We start from the raw sequence: 20,880 nt of genomic DNA, 5'->3' as shown, positions 1-20,880 counted from the left end.
TATTTTAGAAGTACAGCAGATTCGCGATAATTCTGATTCTTTATTTCAGCATTCATTTACAACAAATGCTAGGACAGGAGCAAGAAGCCACTATCATAGCGGCTTGACGAAGGCCCCTGCCCCTACAAAATTTGGCAGGAGACAACACACGTACTCAAAAACTGAAATGCATCGATATACAGATTATCTTTCAAGAAAAAAAAAAAAAATCAAACTAATAAAACACTGAAATGTGTGTTGCAAATTGACAGCACAACAAAAAGTTTCCTTTTTTCCTTACGCAGAAGACACTTTTTTTTTAAAGAACAGTTCACAACGTTTACAAACACAGTCGTAGAAAATATGCATCATGGTGAAACCACACAGATTTTCAAGTACATAAGAGCATGTAGGAAGGCTTTCACACACACCACAAAAATAAAAGATATACCATACCTAAGAAACAAGAAAGGCAAAGCAAGCACATATGTGGCATAAAATTACTCGCATAAAGCCGCACAGCTAAGAAAATACTGCTTTAACATTCGACGTGAAGTAGTATTTAAATTAATGTTTTCCCCCCTCAAGATCGTTAAGAAGTAATGATATACGATACGGTAGCCGGTCTCTTCCATGATTGGTTCTTGAAAAGGGGACAGCCCAAGTTTCACGCTCCTTGATGTCATAATTGAGTTGATATGGTTTAACTTACAAAGATGAATAAATGCACCATGGTCTCGTTTAACGCTTTCTTTATACTTCATGGCAAGGTTAAACTCATAATGGTAACGAAAGGGGAGAACATTAAACTGAGCAAATAATGAACTTGTATGGCTGTCATAAGGAACACATGCAACATGCCGTAATGTTTTTTTTTTGTAGCATAAATAATGTCCTGCAATTCTTCTTTGACGTAGTTCCCCATACTAAATTACAATAATTAGCATGAGAGATAAATATTGTATTATACAACAGTAGCCGTATTTTTGATGGAAGAACATCCCCAAGCCTACACAGTGCCCCGCATGCTTTCGCCATACGTATTGCAACGGGTTCGATGTGTTTGTCCCACAATAAGTGCTGATCAAAGATTACACCTAGCGTTTTAACGTCAGCCGTGACTTCAATTCGTTCTGATAGATAGAATATGTTTAGATTACGATTTACGTGTTTTTGGGTTGGTGCAAAAAGAAGAGCTTTTGTTTTTTTAGAATTAACCTGCAGAGAATTTGCTTTGCTCCACAAATACAGCGTTTCGAGAACAGAGTTAGCTTGTTGGGATAAATAATCAGTACTACGCGACTGGAAGAAAAAGCTGGTGTCATCTGCGTACATTATATAATGTGGTAAGTAATGTTCACTAAATCATTTATATAGATGTTAAACAGTACAGGTCTTAATATGCTTCCTTGAGGAACACCAGCTTCAGCGGGTCTGAGTATTCACCCGAAATGCAAACGCATTGTTTTCTGTCCATCAGGTAAGACCTGAGAAGATCCAGTGGTAATCCACGGAATCCATAATGTTCTAACTTTTCTAGTAAAGTAACATGGTTAATCCTGTCAAAGGCTTTGGAAAAATTAACAAATACACCTAATGTTAATGTTTTCTCTTCAAAGCCATTCAAAATTAAATCCTTCTGTGTTAATAGAGCCGATTCCGGCGATAGGCCCTTACGGAACCCAAATTGGTATGGAGTTAATAGCCGATATTTTTCACGAAATGACACAACTCTTTTACAAATAATCTTTTCCAAACCTTTTTAAATGACAGGGAGCACTGACACCGGCCGATAATTCGACATATCATTTCGGTCACCTGATTTGAACAAAGCAGTTACCTTTGCTTGTTCCATTTTTTTCGGGAACACACTAGTAGACATGCAAATATTGAATACGTGCTCAAGTGCATCTACTAGAAAATATAGTGCAAATTTAATTGGTTTAATCTGCAGATCATCAATGTCCCTTGCCTTACTGTTCTTTAAAGATATGAAAGCAGAGTAAACTTCTTCAGGTGTTGTGGGCTCAAAAAATGCCGTGTGTAGATTGGGCGCTCCCATGTAATTGAGAGCGTCTGTACTGTCAGCGCTAAATTCTAAACTTGTAAAGTGTTGATTGAAGCGGTTTGCTCATTCAACACCCTTTAGCTGCTTCCCATCCTCGCTAGCTTCGAGCTCTTCATTGCTTTTGCTTTGATTTAGAAGTTTATTACGTGCCCGCCAAACTAAATCACCCTTGGAGTATGTATCACTAAACAGTTTTTCCATGTATACCTTTTTGCATCTCAAAGAAACTTAGTTACAAAATTATGGTATTTTTTAAAAGCAGAAAGATCATCCGGGCTTCTCGAGCGCACGAAGTGGCTATACGAGTCCTTTTTCTTACGAATTAGCTTGACATTCATTTGTTAACCAAGGTTTACGTAGCTTTTTTGATGTCTTTATCATTGTTAACTTACAACAACTAGTGTAGGTGTTTTTTATCATGCGCATTAGTGTATCATAAGCTGTGTTAGCTTCGCTACAGTTGAATACCGGTGCCCAGTCAACGGCTTCAAGCTGATCTCGAAAATCATTCATTGTTCTTGAACTTATCTCCTGAATTATGAAAGATTTACATTCACGTCGTCTTGCTGCAAGAATGTTGTTTCGTTTAGAAAACATGTATATCGGCAAATGATCACCTAAATCAGCAACAGTGTTACCAGCACTGATACTTGGCTCTGGGCTATTTGTAATAAATAAGTCGATAAGAGATTCAGTAAGGCATGTGACGCGAGTGGGTGCTTTTATTACGTTCGCACAACCTAAAGAGTCAAGGAGTAAGGTTAAAGCTTGAGTAACTGAATTCGGTTGCAGCAGATTAATATTGAAATCACCACCTATGTTTATGCACAGTTTATTTTGATATGCATAACATAGTAGCTCCTCTAGGAAGGTGAAAAAACTTTCGCAATTTCCATCAGGCAGTCAATACAAAAAAGTGAAAACATTGCATCCACATTGTATAGTTAGCACTTCATAGTCGGGTGTCGTTTTGGAAAGATTTGCAACCAAGTTACATGAAAGTTTTTCTGACACTATCTGCATGACTCCTCCATCACGACGGCTTGGTCTACTTAAAACGAAGTTTTGATCACTTGGCAAACGAAGATTATCATCTTCCGCAGAGTACCATGTCTCAGTTATCATTACGATATCAAACTGGAATGGAAAGTCACTAAGAAATGCTTCTATCTGGTCGTGTTTATTACGGGCCGACTGAGCATTGAAATGCAACAACGTAAGAGAGTCCGCATAGCCAGGATGAACAAGTTTACGTGGTCGAACCATCATTTAAGAAGCAATAATATTTGCTGTTGGTAATAATCACTAGCATATTTTAGATAGATCTGCTTCGCACGTGATCTTAACGTCAGGTTGCCCCGCCACGGTGGTCTAGTGGCTAAGGTACTCGGCTGCTGACACGCAGGTTGCGGGATCAAATCCCGGCTGTGGCGGCTGCATTTCCGATGGAGGCGGAAATGTTGTAGGCCCATGTACTCAGATTTGGGTGCACGTTAAAGAACCCCAGGTGGTCGAAATTTCTGGAGCCCTCCATTACGGGGTCTCTCATAATTATATAGTGGTTTTGGGATGTTAAACCCCACAAATCAATCAATCAAATCAATCAATCAACGTCAGATTCTTCATTTTTCTGTGCAAACACTTTCCCGTCCCTCACCCATACAAATCGCCATTTCATTTCTTTCTTCTCTGCAACTGTCATACCAAGTAGTTGCTTCAGTAGAGGGCATAAGTGTTCATTCACAAACACTGACTGCTTTGAAGGAAATCCAATGTCTTCTGCCATGATTCTAGCCTTTCGTGCTTTTTGAATTACAGTGTCGCGCTTAGAGCGACGGTTGAAAGACACGACAATGTTCTTATCAGTACCAGAGTTCCGTACGGGGACGCGATGGCAAACATCGATATCGTGTTTCGTTATCGGCACACCAAGCACTTCACCTACTTTTTCCAGAATATTCCCAAGGCTCTCATTTTGCGAGCAAGGAACACCCTTCACCTCAATATTCTTGTTTCTGGAATATTGATCTTGTGTCACTATCTTTAGTGAGTTCTGAGACACTTGTTTCTTTAATTTTTCGAGTTCTTGCAAAAGAGGCTCTTGGGCTACTTTTATCTCGGCATTTTGCTGCTTAAGTGCTTCACATTCTTTTTTCAGTGCCTCATACTGCTCACCAGTAAATTCCACACTTTGCTTGAGTTCTCGCAGTTCTTTACGAAATTCACGTTTCAAATCCGCTATTTCCCGCTTAAGTTCAGCCACATCATTTCCCATTCTGAACAGCAGGAAAAAAACACACACCACACAGCAAACACCTCAAAAGAGATACACCTTAATCAACAATTGGCAGCAGGGCAGCAAATCAGGTTTATGTAACAAGAAATAATGAAAAGTAATATCCAACCTGCAGAATAAACGTGGGGTAAATTCTCTGTTCCCGTGGCTGCCTCTGCTGCCAAAATGATGGCGAAGGACAGACGGTGCTCCTTATAAAGGGCCTGCAGAACAGCCGATGTGACGTGGATCCACGTGGGTCCCACAATCAGTCGCAGACAACTCAGGCAGGGAGTGCAGCGATGCAGCTCCGATGCAGGGAATGACGCCCCTTAGTGCGTCGGTACAGTTGCACTCGTGATGCAATGGCCCACCGCTTTCTTGAAAGTCTCTGAGCGTCGGTATCTGCAGAATAAACAACGTGGGGTAAATTCTCTGTTCCCGTGGCTGCCTCTGCTGCCAAAATGACCCTCTGCTGCCAAAATTCTAACTCTCATAATTCATACTTTTGGTTAAATCAAACAAAATTCAATTTTTTGGCTGGCCCTCTATTCCTTCTATGTGTTTAAAAGCTTCTTAATTCAAACTCGATCATTTGGTTTGTTTATACTTTTTCCAGGTCCATATGAAAAATATTAGCTGCTTTCCCACTACTATTTAAAAATTTGTGTTTATGCAATCCTAATAGTCGAAAAATAAATAAGCACTTGCGGCTTCCAAGAAAAAAGGCTTTGCAAGTAAGCAAATGTTTGAAACGAAGCACACCGATGATAAATCGTGATGCTTCTCAACTGTTATAGAGAGCTTTGTGCTGAAGGCACATAGCTATAACAAAGAAACAGTTGGCTATTCACTATTCTTTAAAATGTCTGATCAGCAGTAAGTGGCCAATAAACTTGTGGACTTTACACTTCTACTTTCTGTTCTCTGCGTGCAGTTAGGGCTTAAAAACACTTAAAAAATTTTTAAATGCGACAAAATGAATGCCTAATCGTGATGTGTGATATCACTTCACCCGGAGTCATCTATCCGAGAACTCCTGATAATTCAAACGAAAATCGGAGGTCCCTTCGAGTTTGAATTAACGAGAGTCGACTGTATTCAAAATACCGTATTTACTCGCATAATCGGCGCACCCCTAGTTTGGTCGCGGAAAATTCGATTTTTTTTAATTTCGCGCATAATAGGCGCACCCCGAACTTGGCCGTGATCAGAAACGATTCTACCCCCCAGCGGTACAGTTGGAACGCGGTCCCCGTACCCTGAAGAAAAAAAGAAGGCAAATCGACGAGCAAATAAAAAAAATTCGAAGTGCAACGACCTAACCAACGTGTTTGTCGAAGTAAAACTTGAAAAAAAAAAAAAAAGAAGTGTCCATGAGCGAAAAAAAAAACAAAAAAAAAACGGATGTTCCATCAATTACTAATACCCCCCAAATCGCCGCGCTTTTTGGAGGTCACGTGTACAACGCCGGGGGCTCGATCGCCATCACCACCATCAAAGAAAAAGAAAGAAACGCCATTTTGCAAGCGGTGTGCGTATGTTGTGGTCGTGTATTGAACTTTGGTTCCACCATGGGGAAGTACGCAAGCTACACGGCTGGGTTTAAACTGAAGGCAGTGCAGTACGCGCTGGAGCACGGCAACCGGGCTGCAAGCAGGCATTTCGGCGTTGGAGAAACCAGTATTCGGTACTGGAGGGACCAAGAAGAAAAACTTAAGGCGACGAAAAAGACACGACAGGCTTTTTCGCGGTGCCAAGACCGGCAGGTATCCGAACGTCGAAGAGCAACTGGTCCGGCATATACGGGAGCTACCACAAGACGGCTGGGCTGTGTCGTTGGATATTGTGCAGACTGAGGCGCGCAGAATAGCCCGAGCGCAGGGCATCGAAGCAAAAGAGTTCAAAGCCAGCTCCAGATGGACAACTCGTTTCATGCGGCGCCATGGCCTCGCACTGCGAAGGCGGACCACCTTGTGCCAGCGCTTGCCCGCAGCATATGAGGACAAAGTGGTGGACTTCCACAGTTTTATTATAAAGCTCCGACAGCAGAAAGACTTCATTTTGTCCCAGATCGGCAACGCTGATCAGACCCCCCTTTGCTTTGATATGCCGTGGAACACGACAGTGGAGGAGAAAGGTGCACGGAGCGTCATCGTCAGAACGTCTGGCGCTGATAAACAACGATGCACCGTAATGCTGGCGGTGACAGCGGATGGGCGTAAGCTACCGCCTTACGTTATTTTTAAACGTAAGACGCTCCCAAAGGCAAAATTCCCTCAAGGCATCTACGTCAGAGTCCAGGAAAAAGGCTGGATGAGCGCGGAACTCATGGTGGATTGGGCGAAAACAGTCTGGGGTCAGCGGCCGGGTGGTCTGTTGTTGCCGTCCATGCTTGTCCTGGACAGTTTTCGTGGGCACCTAGTAGACCGCGTACGAGATGAGCTAAAGGAGCTGCGCACAGATCTGGCAGTGATTCCGGGCGGCCTCACATCGATACTGCAGCCTTTGGACGTGTCCTTGAATAAACGGCAAGGTTCCTTTTGGCCTTGCATAAGTGGTTGCCAGACTGGAAGGGTGGTTGTTGCCAAACTGTCGCTGAATTTGGCTGAAAAAATTTTTTGTAGTTGTGGCTTCTCCGTAAGAGTTAGGTGCTATCCGCGGTGCATTTTGCGAGTGCATGAGCGACGCTGGCCCTTTTAATTAACGGAATGAACCGAGCCTAGCAGAAGTCGAGCGTGGCGCTGCCATGTAATTAAGAGGCAGTTTTAATTAACGGAATGAACCGCGCCTAGCAGAAGTTGAGCGCGGCGCTGCTGCGCAATTAAGAGGCCGTTTTAATTAACGGAATGAACCGTCCATTACAGAAGTCGAGGCGCGTTCTCTTTGCTGTGTGCGCAGCTGTGCGATTAAGATATCGCGTCTCAGTATTAGGGATGACGGGAAAACTGAATAGAGTCGCAGGAGGTGATGCGCTGCCCCCCTCCCCCTTACTTTTCTTTTTTTTCCTCTCAGCTGATCGTGGACCGCGCGCTACGACCGCCTGGACTGGTCGGAGCGCTGGTTAATTGGGGTATGTCGGATATGCTACAGCTATGTACGCCTGGACTCGCGAAATGCACCGCGGATAGCACCAAACTCTTACGGAGAAGCCACAACTACAAAAAAAAAATTTTCAGCAGCCAAATTTAGCGGCAGTCTGGCAACAACCACCCCAGTCTGGCAACAAATTTATGCAACGCCAAAAGGAACCTTGCTGAATAAACCTTTCAAGGACAATGTTCGAAGGCTGTACACCACCTGGATGGCTGGAGGACAACATCAGCTGACTACAGGTGGTAAGATTAAGAGGCCGCCTGCGGGAATGCTGTGCACTTGGATCGTGGAAGCGTGGCAGGCGATCTCCGACGAAGTCGTCAGGAAAAGCTTCAAAAAGACGGGTATCTCGAACGCACTGGATGCGAGTGAGGATGACATGTTGTGGGGTGCGGATGATTCGGACACCGAAAATGAATCCCCGCTCGGCGAGGATGAATGTGTGATCTCCGACTCGGACTCCGAATAGGGAAAAGGAGGAACAGCTACGACTTTTGTGTAAATAAATTTTACGTGTGTGTGTGCAGTTGACGGCTCTCGCTTGTTCATTAAAAGGTACGTAGGTATGTTTGTTTTATGCTGAATTAATTGGTAAACGATAAAGTCGCCTTTTACTTGACAAGTGTGCAGATTTAAAGCGCGAGAACCGAGTTGAAAAAATTTTCAAAAATTTTACCCCGCGTAATTGGCGCACCCCTAACTTCGAGCCGGATTTTCTGAAAAAAAAAGTGCGCCTATTATGCGAGTAAATACGGTATATTCGACTCGATTTGCATTTACACGTTATTGTTTGAATTTGTTTCCCACCCAAAATTTTTCTATTTGCACAGCTCTAGTTCATGGCAATGATAGTTTTTGGCTCACGACATTACGCCAAGCTACAACAGCTTTGCTGTTGAAAATATGAAGACTGGCAGACACAGCGCATGACAACAACCGAACAGCTTCACATGCGATGCGATGGTGGCGCCACCAATAGCAGTCCAAGCTGACAAAACCAAGGCTTTGGCAGGCGAGACAAGTTCAGTGCAGGCAGATTGTCAATTTATAGTAGAGGTCATGAGTCACTAGCCCCGAGCACACAAAAAGATGCGACGCAGTGATCTTCAGCATGCAAAATAACTTTCCCTTGATGAGGGTGCTTATAATACCACAATGGCACGTCATTATTCGCATGGGAAGAAATGGGACGTGCACAGCTCGGCTGCACACAAAATTGTCCTACTCGCACTTGCGACAAAACGTGCTTTATCACCATTACACAGGGACAATGACACTGTCTGTACCTGACTATTCTGATGGGAGACTGTTGCTTAGATTGCTTCGGTTTCATTTTCACATAGGCAATATTCAGGCACATTTTAACGAAAAGAAGATGCGCATCACATTACATTTTTTTTATTAAAGCTGAAAATATTCATTCACATGTTCCCTAATTAAATTCTTAGCTGTCATTTTTAAAAGTAATGTAATCTACCTTTCTTGCAAAAGTGCAGGGTCGTTCTGTGGGCTCTTTCAGGCAGTCGGTACCTGTTTTTTGCGCAAGGCAGAGCGTCACTTCCCATATTATTAGTCTGATTAAACGATGCCAGATTATGCAATGGTTTTAAGTGTCCCCTCAGAGCTGCATAATCTGGATTCTGCTGTGTTCAAAGACAAAAGAACATCATGACTACTGTGAAACCATGTTATTCCGTATTATTGGTTATAGCAAACTAAATATGAAAATGGGTTGGTCATGCTTGATCCCTGTGTTATTTATTCTTTTTATAACAAAATGGAAAATGTGAGAGATGCCACGATTATTGACCTCCACAAAGGATTACGCATTTGGTTTTCACAAGGCTACAACACTCGTAAGGTTGCGTAAAAATCAAAACGAGGATTGGGAAAATTCCTGGTGCCAGTTTTGTGTAGACTGTCTATGTGAAAACAAAAGTCATTTGTAATGTGGTTTAAAAAGATGTGAACATGGCGAGGAGATGAGAAGCCTCTTTTCCCTAGGAACTTGACGAGTAAACTGCTGAAGTAGAAAAGGCCTTTTTGTGCAGAGACACGTTGGAAAACTACTTTTTATGTCACGCACACGTTTTTGTACCTAGTATTTGTGCGTGAGCTATATGGCAGATTTGTTATAACTAATTTTTATCTCTGCTGTCACAAAGAATATTGCATATAACAAACTTCCCTATGCTCTTTCGCTGTAATGAGCTTGAACTATGTTTTTAACTGACTGAAAGTGCCACTCTTATGTGAACTGAGGTAGGATCACATACAGCAGCAACTAGAGCTTCTGAAATAATTTCTGACTGCTGTGTGAAATACAGAAGTTGGTTTAGTACGGCAAAGTAATAATTTGTCATCACTTTTCAAGTGAAACCTAGATCTAAAAACTAAACAACCTTTCATGAATCAGTGTTATCATCAATCCTATGATGACGATGGTACTACTGAATTAAAGGGCCCTGCAACGCTTTTTTAGCATGTAAGAATGGCAGAATTGGGTTGTTGGTTTTACATAATTGAAGTGTAAAGTGCAACTATGACATGGACGAAGAGAGAGTACACACACGTAGAGTGCTTTTTGAGCATGGTCAGAAAACGCTGCCAATCAGTAGACGAGGCTCACAAGAACACGCGAGCCAAATACTATAACGCAGCACATGGCTTGGAATTCAGAATAAATTCTTAGTCAGCTAAAAATTGCTTTCTCTTCTCTCGAAAATGATGCTATATTATATGCTCAAATATAATTATGTTAACGACCCAGGTATAACACCATTGGCTGATTTGAGCATGACACTTGAGAGTTACAGAGACCGCCGCAGAAAGTCGCAACCTGTCCGCATGTGTGTGCGTTTGCACTTAAAGGCCTTGTGTTCAAAGAGAAAAAAAAGGAGAAAAGGTGGTCAATGTCAAGAGGTGTGCGGGACATGTTTTCTTTCCTCGTGCCATCTCTCCCTGCTTAGTCTGACAACACATACAACTCAGATGAGTGCCGACTTACGACCGAGTTGTAAGTCGGCGCTCGTCTGTGTGTGTTTGTCTAAATCACCCTGCATTGATTGGAGTATGAACCAACTCGCTCAAGCCTAGGTGTTATTAGGACAGGTCTCTGCTTAGCTTCCAGCACTTCTGTCGAGGTGAGAGAAGAGAGAAAGCAATTGCAGCATGCGACAAATCTTGGCAACTCTTCTCTTTCTGGATGAATTCTAAACATGTCTAATGATGAGGCCAAAAGCTCCTTTACTGAATCCATTTCATGGTTACTTCAGCACAGATGAAAATAGGACACTTTCTCTACATACCATTACCTGATTTCCTGCCCATCTTGAACCCCTGCTGGACTCTCTTGTAAACCTGAATGACACTGTTCACTCCCAAGGGTGCGCGCTAACCCTCCGCTCTGGGGAGGACGTACGTCTGCAGGTTGGCAGTGGGGTGTCTAGGGACCCTTTACTTACATTCAGTGAAGTAGCTAAACACTACCAGTTGAGTAGGCGGTCATTTTCTCCACACGGCAAGTTGTCTAGACCTCAGGCCACATTTAGAATGCTCCAGATCAGGTCCTATACAAGTCCATCTTTCCTCAGCATGGTCTCCTCGGAGGCTATTGACTCTACTTGCCCTGATTCTGGTGAGGTTAGTGGCTTCGAACATATGCTCTGGTGGCGCCCCTCGTTACGTGACCAAAGTTGGCTCACAGACGAGAATTGGGACTCTGCCTTATGAAGTGCAGAGTTACTATCACACCTATGGGCTGCCCAGAAAGCCCATGATGATGCGGTGAGGCTAGGCCTCCCCGTTCCTACGTGGGAGCGGCCCGCAACATTGCTCTAAAAGAGTAGCGTTTCTCAGGACCCAATAAAGCTTTGTGTCTGTCTGTCTGTTATGGTTACTTGGGAAAAGTGTTGCAGGGCCCCTACAAGTGCATTTTTAATAATACCTTTATTTGTTGATTTGCATTTTGTCGATAGTCTTGTGAAAGCCTTATGCGTCTTGTTGTTTGAATTATTAAAGCAAGGAAAATGGCCCGTTGTTCTTCCAACATTTTATTCCTTCGACGCTCTTCTGTCGGCGCTGATTATTTGAATAGTACTCTAAACATTTTTGTTTTTTCAGACATGTGCTATTTGATTCCAGCAGCAAATTGAATAGAACGCCACTGAGTTTGTCATTTCAAGTTTTTGAATATTCATGTGCACCTGGCTAGCTGTAGTAAAAAAAGTCACAACATATTCACGAAGTGAATGATGATGAGTGGGGCGAAGCTTTGAAGGGTTTTATCGGCAAACCATAAATCATCTGCTGGCTGTGTCCGTCTGTCTACTGTCCGTCTGTTCGCATGCCCGTCTGTCTGTATGTCTGTTCGTTCATCAGTCCATCTGTCCATTTAGTGAACACTCCAAGTACCGCCATCTCGCATTTTTTCATCATTGAATCATCATATATTTATCATATACAAGTACTGCCATCCAGCGGACATTCCAAGGACTAAAACGTGGCTACTACATACAGGAGATGCACGACCCACGCCTTAAGGAGCTTTGCCCCTAAAATGTGCAAATGCATCTGTTCCCCCCCCCCCCCCCCCTCTATTTCTTTTCCTTTGGGATGAATGGGGCTCCCTGACATCTTCTTTACCGTGGCATGCAGGCAACGTCATGTCACAGTACATTAGTGTGCGTGTGTGTTAGAGAGAGAGAGAGAGAATTGTTTAAAGAGTGCAAGATGACCTGCTCCATGCAGTTATTGTCTGCCGTAGCAGTGTTTGAAAAGATGTTCATTGGTGTAGCATTTGGTCTGCTCTATGTATTGTTTGCCACATATCGAAAGGATACTGCATGCAACCCGCTCAGAAAAATCGCACAGCACTATCCTTGCGCTTTGCTGTGTACACTGTTTCTTCCCTGTCTGGTTTATGTTTACTGCTATTAGGCATGTGCAAATATTCGAGTATTACAGTAGTCAAATTCACTTCGACATGAATTTAAATTACTTCAAGTATTCAAAATGAACGAGTAGTCATATATGAATCATATGAGACCTCCTTTAATACTCTTGTGTGGGATATGGCGTGAAGCAGCCTTGGAAGGACTCTATTCTGTCAAGGTAGTTAAAAAAGACTTTTATTTGCACGTATGTATGAGGCCATCCAGACCCTGCTACTACTATGATGTCCCTGTTTCTTCTCTCGTGCTTGTTCGTACTTCACCTTCTTCATCTGGTGATTTGTCAGCACTCGCGATAGAATTAGCACTCTTGCTTTACGGCCACAAGGAATTATAATCAGTAGCAAGGGAATTAAGTTCCTAAGTAACATTGTTTGCGACCGAGCTGCCGCACGGGTAAATTTAATGGCATTTGAACTTGTGGTGTGAATAACAGTTGAGTTTGAAATGAGCAGATGTAGGGTAATAATGTAATATAAATATGCATTTTAACGACTCTCAGTGTTCGTACAGTGTTTCAAAGCAAGAATTCAAGGATATTCAAGGACTTTCTAGGACCTGTCACAGGTTTTTCAAGGACTAAAAGTGCGATGCAATGTTGAAAATTTTTTACTCTCTAAATTAAATTGACTAATTTTTATTGCACATTTATAGTACATGCATATTGCAATTATAACAAGCATGTCTAATCTGCACTTTAGCTTCACTATTTTCATAATAGGGAATGAGCCAGCACGGAAGAGAATTACGAGTCTCGCACTTCGTTTGCTTGTTGATGCAGTAAAACTATTCCCCATGCAGTTTGGAAAAACGGAACTATATCAACTCGCGCCAAATTGCTGTTTCTGAAATGGGGAGTTTGTCAGATCGATGCCGATCCATACCTGCCGAGTTCAAGGATTCTGAATCTGGGAATTTTCCACAATGAAAAGGGGGGCAGGGATGTGGCGCTTATTAATTTGCCCCGCTTTTTCTCACCAAACGACAGTAAACTAGGCATTGTGCGGCCTCATACCGACTCGGAGTGACCGAACACCCGAGGGTATGGTTGCTTAAATATAGTAAAAGGTGTGAGTCTCGAAGGGGGGCGAACATACTTGTATCTCTCAAAATTTCGCATCATCAAAACAACTAGCAAAATCTGTTTCTGTCAAAAGAGCTCGCATATATGTCTTCCTGGGAACACGTGAACGGATGTGACGGTGTAGCCACTGCCGAGAAAGCGTGGGTCGAAGCTTCGCTCAAGGACAGCTGAAAACTTAATGCCAAAGTATAACGATAGTAATAGCGCGAGAACAAAACGACGACACAGAGACAAGAAGGACACGAAAGGACCTTCCTTCTTGTCTCTGTGTCGTTGTTTTGTTCTCGCACTATAACTATCGTCATGCCATACCAACTAGCCCAAGCTGCCACACTTCTACGCCAAAGTATAGCCGAGGTACCCAGATCGACAGGAACATTACTAGAATCTTTGGACAGAAACACCAAAGCGGTTTTAGGATAATTTATATCTTTAGGGAGTTTTAGAATAGCGCACTGCATGCACCTGGTCGTAACGCGAGTCGCCATTCGTGGTTGCGGTCCACCCACAAGAAATCAGAAATAGCGTGTGAAATAGCGTAGGTCACTTTGTACCTAAAACCAAACCAACAAAAATCATGCCACAGTGGGCGTGGTAATATACACCCATTTGTTCATTTTGAACCTTTCGAAGTTCCCAATGATCGAAGTGAGTTCGAATGCTGTAATTCCCGTTTGAATACTCGAAGTGCTCAAATATTTGCTCAAGCCATGTACTGTCATTTACTTTTTACACGATAAATGATAGTGTAAATGTTTTATATTTACTACACTGAACTAGCTTTGGCACCGAGAGTTGGCACTTCTCAGTCGAACGATTTCTAGTGAAGGCATTACATGACGAATGTTATCTAGTTGAATACCATTTGATAACCCTGGTGCCACCGTGCAAGTGGCATGAAATATTAAAGGGCCTCTAAACCACCTTTGACATTGGCCTCTAAACCACCTTTGACATTTTTCAAGCATTTTAGATAAAACGTGCAGCATGTGCCAAATGCTGTCACAATCAGCGATACTACACATGGCAGTGCTATGAGTCGCCGGCACTCCACAAATTCCAAGAAACAGTTTCTCCTCCTCTCCGAGACTTTCCTGCTTCCACGAGACGTTACAGGGAGCACATTGATGCTGTGGTTGGTCAAGCAAGATCCTATGACTTCCGGTTAGTCTGCAAACAACAGTTCTCGCTGCTGTGTTATTGTTTGTCATGTTCTACCTGCTTTAATATTGCTATTTGCGCGATACAGGTAACAGCGAGTGGGCAAACTTTGCAGAACGTACTTACCAACCTATATTGTTGCTGCAAACTGAAGAAGGCAGTGGCTCCTCATCTCGTGCAGAGGCGCTCTGGCATGGCGTGTCACTGCACGAATCCATCATGTTCATGATGCTTTGAAGGTGTGTGTGCAACACACGGTTCATACCAGCACGATTCTTATAAGTACAGGCCAGCACTGCAGCAGCAGTTTGCCAACAAGTCCATAGTTGACTGAGTTGACAGAGGGACAGAATCGCGGCAACTGGTAGTAGATGGTGTTTCGTGCAGTGCGTTGGCGATGATGTACGCCGTGCAAGACTCGGAGAGGCGCTCGACGAGAGGGCAAGGCGGCTTTGGCAGGGGATACCAACGAAGTGTAGCGAAAAAAGTGATGGCCGCATTTCGATAATCAAACTCCGCTATTACAACACCGTTTCGAAAAATTCTCCTGACTCCATTTTCGTTGTATGCTTGTGCACAACTTTTTCTTTAATACTGAATTTCGATCTCTGGGTGGTTTAGGGGTCCTGTAAGGCATTAGGAAGTTATTGTCATTTTTTTGTGCCCATGTGGCACAGGTGTAAAGGTGGTTTCACTGCAGTGGAGTGGTGCTCTACTGTGAATACACCCATCTATGAGAAATCCGTTTTGCTGCAAAGCCCTATTTGAAAGTTAAGTGAACATATTATCCTCTGATACTGAGGGAAACAGCGCAAAAACGAGATGGAGAAATCCTGCTCTATTCAATCCTGCGCCATTCAATGTTGCTTCCACTTCCTTCGAAGCAAAAAGGATGATGTTTGCACATGCTTTGTTTCAATTACAAAGAAATGCCACACAGGTTAGTTGAATTATCACAAATATGCTCATGTGAAATTCCGAACAGCCCTCCCTCCCTTCCCCCCACTTTTTTTTTCAGGAGATCTGAAATGACTGGTCTGGCGCTGAGCAAGCACCCTCTCCCTCCAATACCGCTCATATTATCTTTCACTACAGAGGGCGGTGTGAAGGATTGCTTCACACCGCCCACTTCACACCACCTTGGGTGTGCTTTTAAACTATTTGAACAAATAACTATTTACTTCAAATTAGTTTCAAGCATTAAGTTTACTGTTCGCACATGCTAAACTGCTATGGATAGTTCCTTGAGCATGTACAGTGTGGGCAGGAAACCTGTGACATTATGTCTTTCACCTATCTTTTTGATGTGTTGCGAGATGCTGTGTGAGTATAGTATAACCACTGCTTTGCTGAAGTCAACCTGTTTTTTCTGTTGGTAGCACAGAGAATTTTTTGTTTCTTTGAGTAGTTTTTAGCTTACTTCTACAAGCATGCTTCAGATATAGCCACCGTTTGTTAAAGGGCCACTCACCAGGCCCCATACCAAATTTTAGTTAGACTGTGGAAGTTGTTGGGTGTCCGATGAGGAACATTTTGCCTCAACAATTTTTTTAATCTGTTCATCACGAGCGGAGAAAACAGGTTTTTTGAAGCGGCGTGAAACAAGGATGAGAGGAGGCGAGCTTGAAACCCTTGCCACTGCTCCGCATAGCATTCGCAAGCCAGATGTTTTCCCCACCCCCTCCGGCATCTGACCAAGAGGTCACGTGCGCATGACGTGCCCAAACAAGCCAAACCCCCGAGCACGCGAGTGGCGTTGTTTTGTTGACCAGCATTATTTTGTGGTCTTCTGCCTGTTTTTGTGGGATGGTTTGGAAACGCTGGCTTAGGCGCGGTAGAATAGATGAACACAATCGGTGCGTGAACATGTAGGAGGGTTCCACGGCGGTCGTCTGCTCGATGCGGTGACCGCGGGGACGCGAACGCATGCGAAACACCGACACATTAGCCCCACATCTCTGCAATTCACGGGAGAAAAATGGAAAGAAGACACTCACATTTTTTTGTTGCGTCCGCATGCCATGCTAATTAATTTTCGTCATCTCACGTGCCACTGTTTGCAACGTTCAGAGCAGAGTCATCTACATAGAAGACCAACGTTACTGCATTGCCATGTACGTAGGGCCATTTATACGCACCCGTCATGCCCTAATTGTTTGGGCGCGTGCGGGCAGAAGGGAGAAGGAGCAGCGTTCATCTTGAAATTTGTCCCATTTCTGCGGCACGTAGCATTGCAAATTTTGGCAGACGTGATCAAGCGCCTCGTCTACACATTGCGCTTCTCAGCTCAAAATTGTCAAACCTGGTGAGCGGCCTTTTAAGCTTTCACACTAGTTGTAGAGGCTGTCGCCACAACATGATGGCAGGCAGTCAAGAAAAAAAATCCTCTAAGAGATGCAAAATGGACCTTCATGGGCATGATGCCACATGGTTGTTTTCTGTACGCATACGCTGAATCAGATGTTCAGGATGCTGAGATCCAAGCAGTATATGTACTCGATGGGTATTTGTGTTCCAACAAAGTAACGCCCAGGACAGGTGACTGATCTTCAGAAAGATTGATGGCATGCAATCGATAGCATGGGAGTCTAGGGCAGGGACATGTGGTGATAAAATGATGAAAGTTGCAGGCAGAAAACAGAATAAGTTGACGCAGAGATAGTTGATTGGAGTCTGTTCTGTGGTGACGTAGGAGATGAGAGGTTGGTGACAATGTGCAGGAACTACAAGCTTCTTTCCTTTGGGGATCAAGCTGAAGAAGAGGAGGAAGAGCTTATGGCTGTTGTGTCTAAGGTGAGCCCTCTTTATTACTTCTGGTGTTTCTTTTTTTGGGGGGATACGGTACTGAGTTTTCGCCACAGGATTGTTAGCAAGGCTGTATGGGATCTCCTACGCGAGACAAAATGCATGGAATGCGAAGGTTATAGAAATTAAGCTTATTCTTCAACAACTTGCTAATTAAACTAACGATTAATTTCAAAAGTCTATTTCTAAACATCTTGAGATTATAAAGAAATTCATTTATATACCAAGGCACTGATCGTTTCATGGTCAATTCCCCAGAGTATATTGGACCAGGTTAATAAGGCTCAATCAACCGACCGACCGACCGACCGACCGACCGACCGACCGACCGACCGACCGACCGACCGACCGACCGACCGACCGACCGACCGACCGACCGACCGACCGACCGACCGACCGACCGACCGACCGACCGACCGACCGACCGACCGACCGACCGACCGACCGACCGACCGACCGACCGACCGACCGACCGACCGACCGACCGACCGACCGACCGACCGACCGACCGACCGACCGACCGACCGACCGACCGACCGACCGACCGACCGACCGACCGACCGACCGACCGACCGACCGACCGACCGACCGACCGACCGACCGACCGACCGACCGACCGACCGACCGACCGACCGACCGACCGACCGACCGACCGACCGACCGACCGACCGACCGACCGACCGACCGACCGACCGACCGACCGACCGACCGACCGACCGACCGACCGACCGACCGACCGACCGACCGACCGACCGACCGACCGACCGACCGACCGACCGACCGACCGACCGACCGACCGACCGACCGACCGACCGACCGACCGACCGACCGACCGACCGACCGACCGACCGACCGACCGACCGACCGACCGACCGACCGACCGACCGACCGACCGACCGACCGACCGACCGACCGACCGACCGACCGACCGACCGACCGACCGACCGACCGACCGACCGACCGACCGACCGACCGACCGACCGACCGACCGACCGACCGACCGACCGACCGACCGACCGACCGACCGACCGACCGACCGACCGACCGACCGACCGACCGACCGACCGACCGACCGACCGACCGACCGACCGACCGACCGACCGACCGACCGACCGACCGACCGACCGACCGACCGACCGACCGACCGACCGACCGACCGACCGACCGACCGACCGACCGACCGACCGACCGACCGACCGACCGACCGACCGACCGACCGACCGACCGACCGACCGACCGACCGACCGACCGACCGACCGACCGACCGACCGACCGACCGACCGACCGACCGACCGACCGACCGACCGACCGACCGACCGACCGACCTGTGCCTCATACAGCTGAGCATAAAAGAAAAACATTCAGAAAAGTGAGTGTGTGGGTCGTATTCACTAAGTGTCAAGTAACTGCATTTTGGCATGTTATGCCAGAATGCAGTTAGTTGGCTGCACTGTCAGACCTCTGCTGTGCACATGTCATTTTCAAGAAGATTGCTTGATATGCCATGATAGTTAATGCAATTAGTGTGCCCCCACTCTTTCCAAAGTAATTGTGAGGTGTCGTTGCCCCCATGGCAGTGGCATTACCAGATAGCATGATGGCAAAGCGAGTTTTTCAGAAACCAAACCGTGGCAGGGTACAAGCCCAGACCAGACGTTTTCTTTCTGGGAAAGTTGTGGCTGTACTTGTGTTACCTTGATGGATCTGCTGGAGAACTTGGTTGCTAAGGTACAGGGAAATTCGTTCTCAACGTTATTGCCAGGCGTGTTTCTTATCTAACTTTTGCCGTAATCTGTTTAAATCTATAAAGACTGTGAGCAATGCTCATCGCAGATTACGCCTCAGTATTCGAGACGCTTCGCGTTTGTGGTAAATCATTTTCGTTAATGTTGCGTGCAGGACACGAACAGTTAAGATTATTCCAGAGCTTGTGCGATCACCAGTGACGAGACAGAAAAGTTCTATGCGTAATGTATAAAAGATGATGTGACCCAAAGATGACCAGATTATTGATGGCTGATGCTCTGTTCATCGTACAGTGTGTTTTGCTGTAATCTTTTCTTGGCCACAAGTTTGGGCCAACGAAGAGTTCCGTCTTGCACACGCTGCCTTCATGACCACGTGACATTGTACTAATTGAAGTGTGCTGCACAGATCACGGCAAACTATTAAAGGGACCAACAACTGCCCTGAAAATGAAATGAGATGACTTGATTGATGGAACGATTGTCCGTCGCATCGACTCAAACAAACCCTGCTTCTTTCATGAGAGGTAGATTCATATTTTTATTTCTTCAATGAAAGTCGCGAAAAATTATCTGTGCTACCTCTGGTGGAAAAAACATGAACAATATGATGTAGCTGACCATTGATTGCTGTACGTGGTCGTCGATTTTCTTGTTAGTACTAAAATATTGTAGGTTCCTTTATAATAAAATATATTACTCTATGAGAATGTTTAGGGGAGTCAAAAGTTCCCTGGCCACGCTCCCTTATGGGAATACATGAGATTGTGGCCTGGGAACCCCCCTGTACATATAGGGAAGACAGGCTCAAGTTTGTGCAACGCCATTTACCGCCCTAGCGGATAGAGGGCAAAGCTCCGGTCGCTCGAACGTGCCGTACTTGCTGGGTTTTCCCATTGTGCGCACTAAAAACGTGTTCTTTGGAGCGCTTATGTCACTTTTGCACGATATTGGCAGTGCTCTTTCGTCATTGTGGAAAGCAGGCACATACTACTGCTGCATCGTGAACTGCTAGAAAAGTTTAAACATGACGAAGACCCGAAAACTGCCCGTCAAGATCTATCGTTTCCAATGCAAGCAGTGCGAGAAGCGAAGGAGTCAGGAGTTCGTCAATGCTCCGCGGTCTCGTTACTTTAAAAATTTTTTGTCAGGCACAATACTACAAACTATTAATTGATTGAAAGAAACGCGATGACCGGACTCATAATAAAAGAAAGCGTGTTTGTAAACTGAAAAAACAGCAAACAGACAACCGCTGTACATTTCGCAATTGGGCACTAGCTTTCTCAGACAATCCTATGTAGTGCGAAAGCGGTGGAGCTCGCTAACTTAGTATACTTAAAATACCGTACTGTGAGCCCTGCAAGTGTTTTTTTTTTTTTCAGCTGATGGCTGTAGACTTCTCGTCGCCGCTCAGTGTAAACAGATTTGTGCTGCGGGTTCGCGCTGAGCGTTTAAATGTACATGCCTTGCAAGCAACACCCACCAATGAGGTAGCTTGGTGAGGTGTTGTGATGCTAGAATCAAAGTCCTGATTTTGATTGCCACATGCGCCAGTTGCATTTCCACGGGAGCGAAACGCAGTGACAGTGCACTCAAATTTTGTTGCAAGAATGACAGACGGCGTGCTGGTGTTATCAGGGGTAAATGTCGGCGTAACTAAAAACGTGCTCGATCTTAGTAGGTATTGTGTGATATGACAACGACCAAGCGAA

The 20,880-nt window shown here is 44.9% G+C and overlaps 1 protein-coding gene across 2 annotated transcripts in view; it reads left to right on the top strand.

Annotated features, from left to right (window-relative positions):
• LOC119169175 (spliceosome-associated protein CWC27 homolog) overlaps positions 1-20,880 on the top strand; it is a 199,570-nt gene that overhangs the window by 77,472 nt on the left and 101,218 nt on the right. For both annotated transcript variants that reach the window (XM_075886293.1, XM_037420284.2), the window contains exon 6: positions 17,336-17,408. In XM_075886293.1, coding sequence (XP_075742408.1) covers positions 17,336-17,408 — 73 coding nt within the window. The remainder of the gene's footprint in view (positions 1-17,335; positions 17,409-20,880) is intronic.

The sequence above is a fragment of the Rhipicephalus microplus genome, chromosome 2 (assembly GCF_043290135.1).
Source record: "Rhipicephalus microplus isolate Deutch F79 chromosome 2, USDA_Rmic, whole genome shotgun sequence".
NCBI lineage: Eukaryota > Metazoa > Arthropoda > Arachnida > Ixodida > Ixodidae > Rhipicephalus > Rhipicephalus microplus.
Note: the sequence above shows the minus strand (reverse complement) of the source record. Positions and strands in the feature narration are given on the sequence as shown.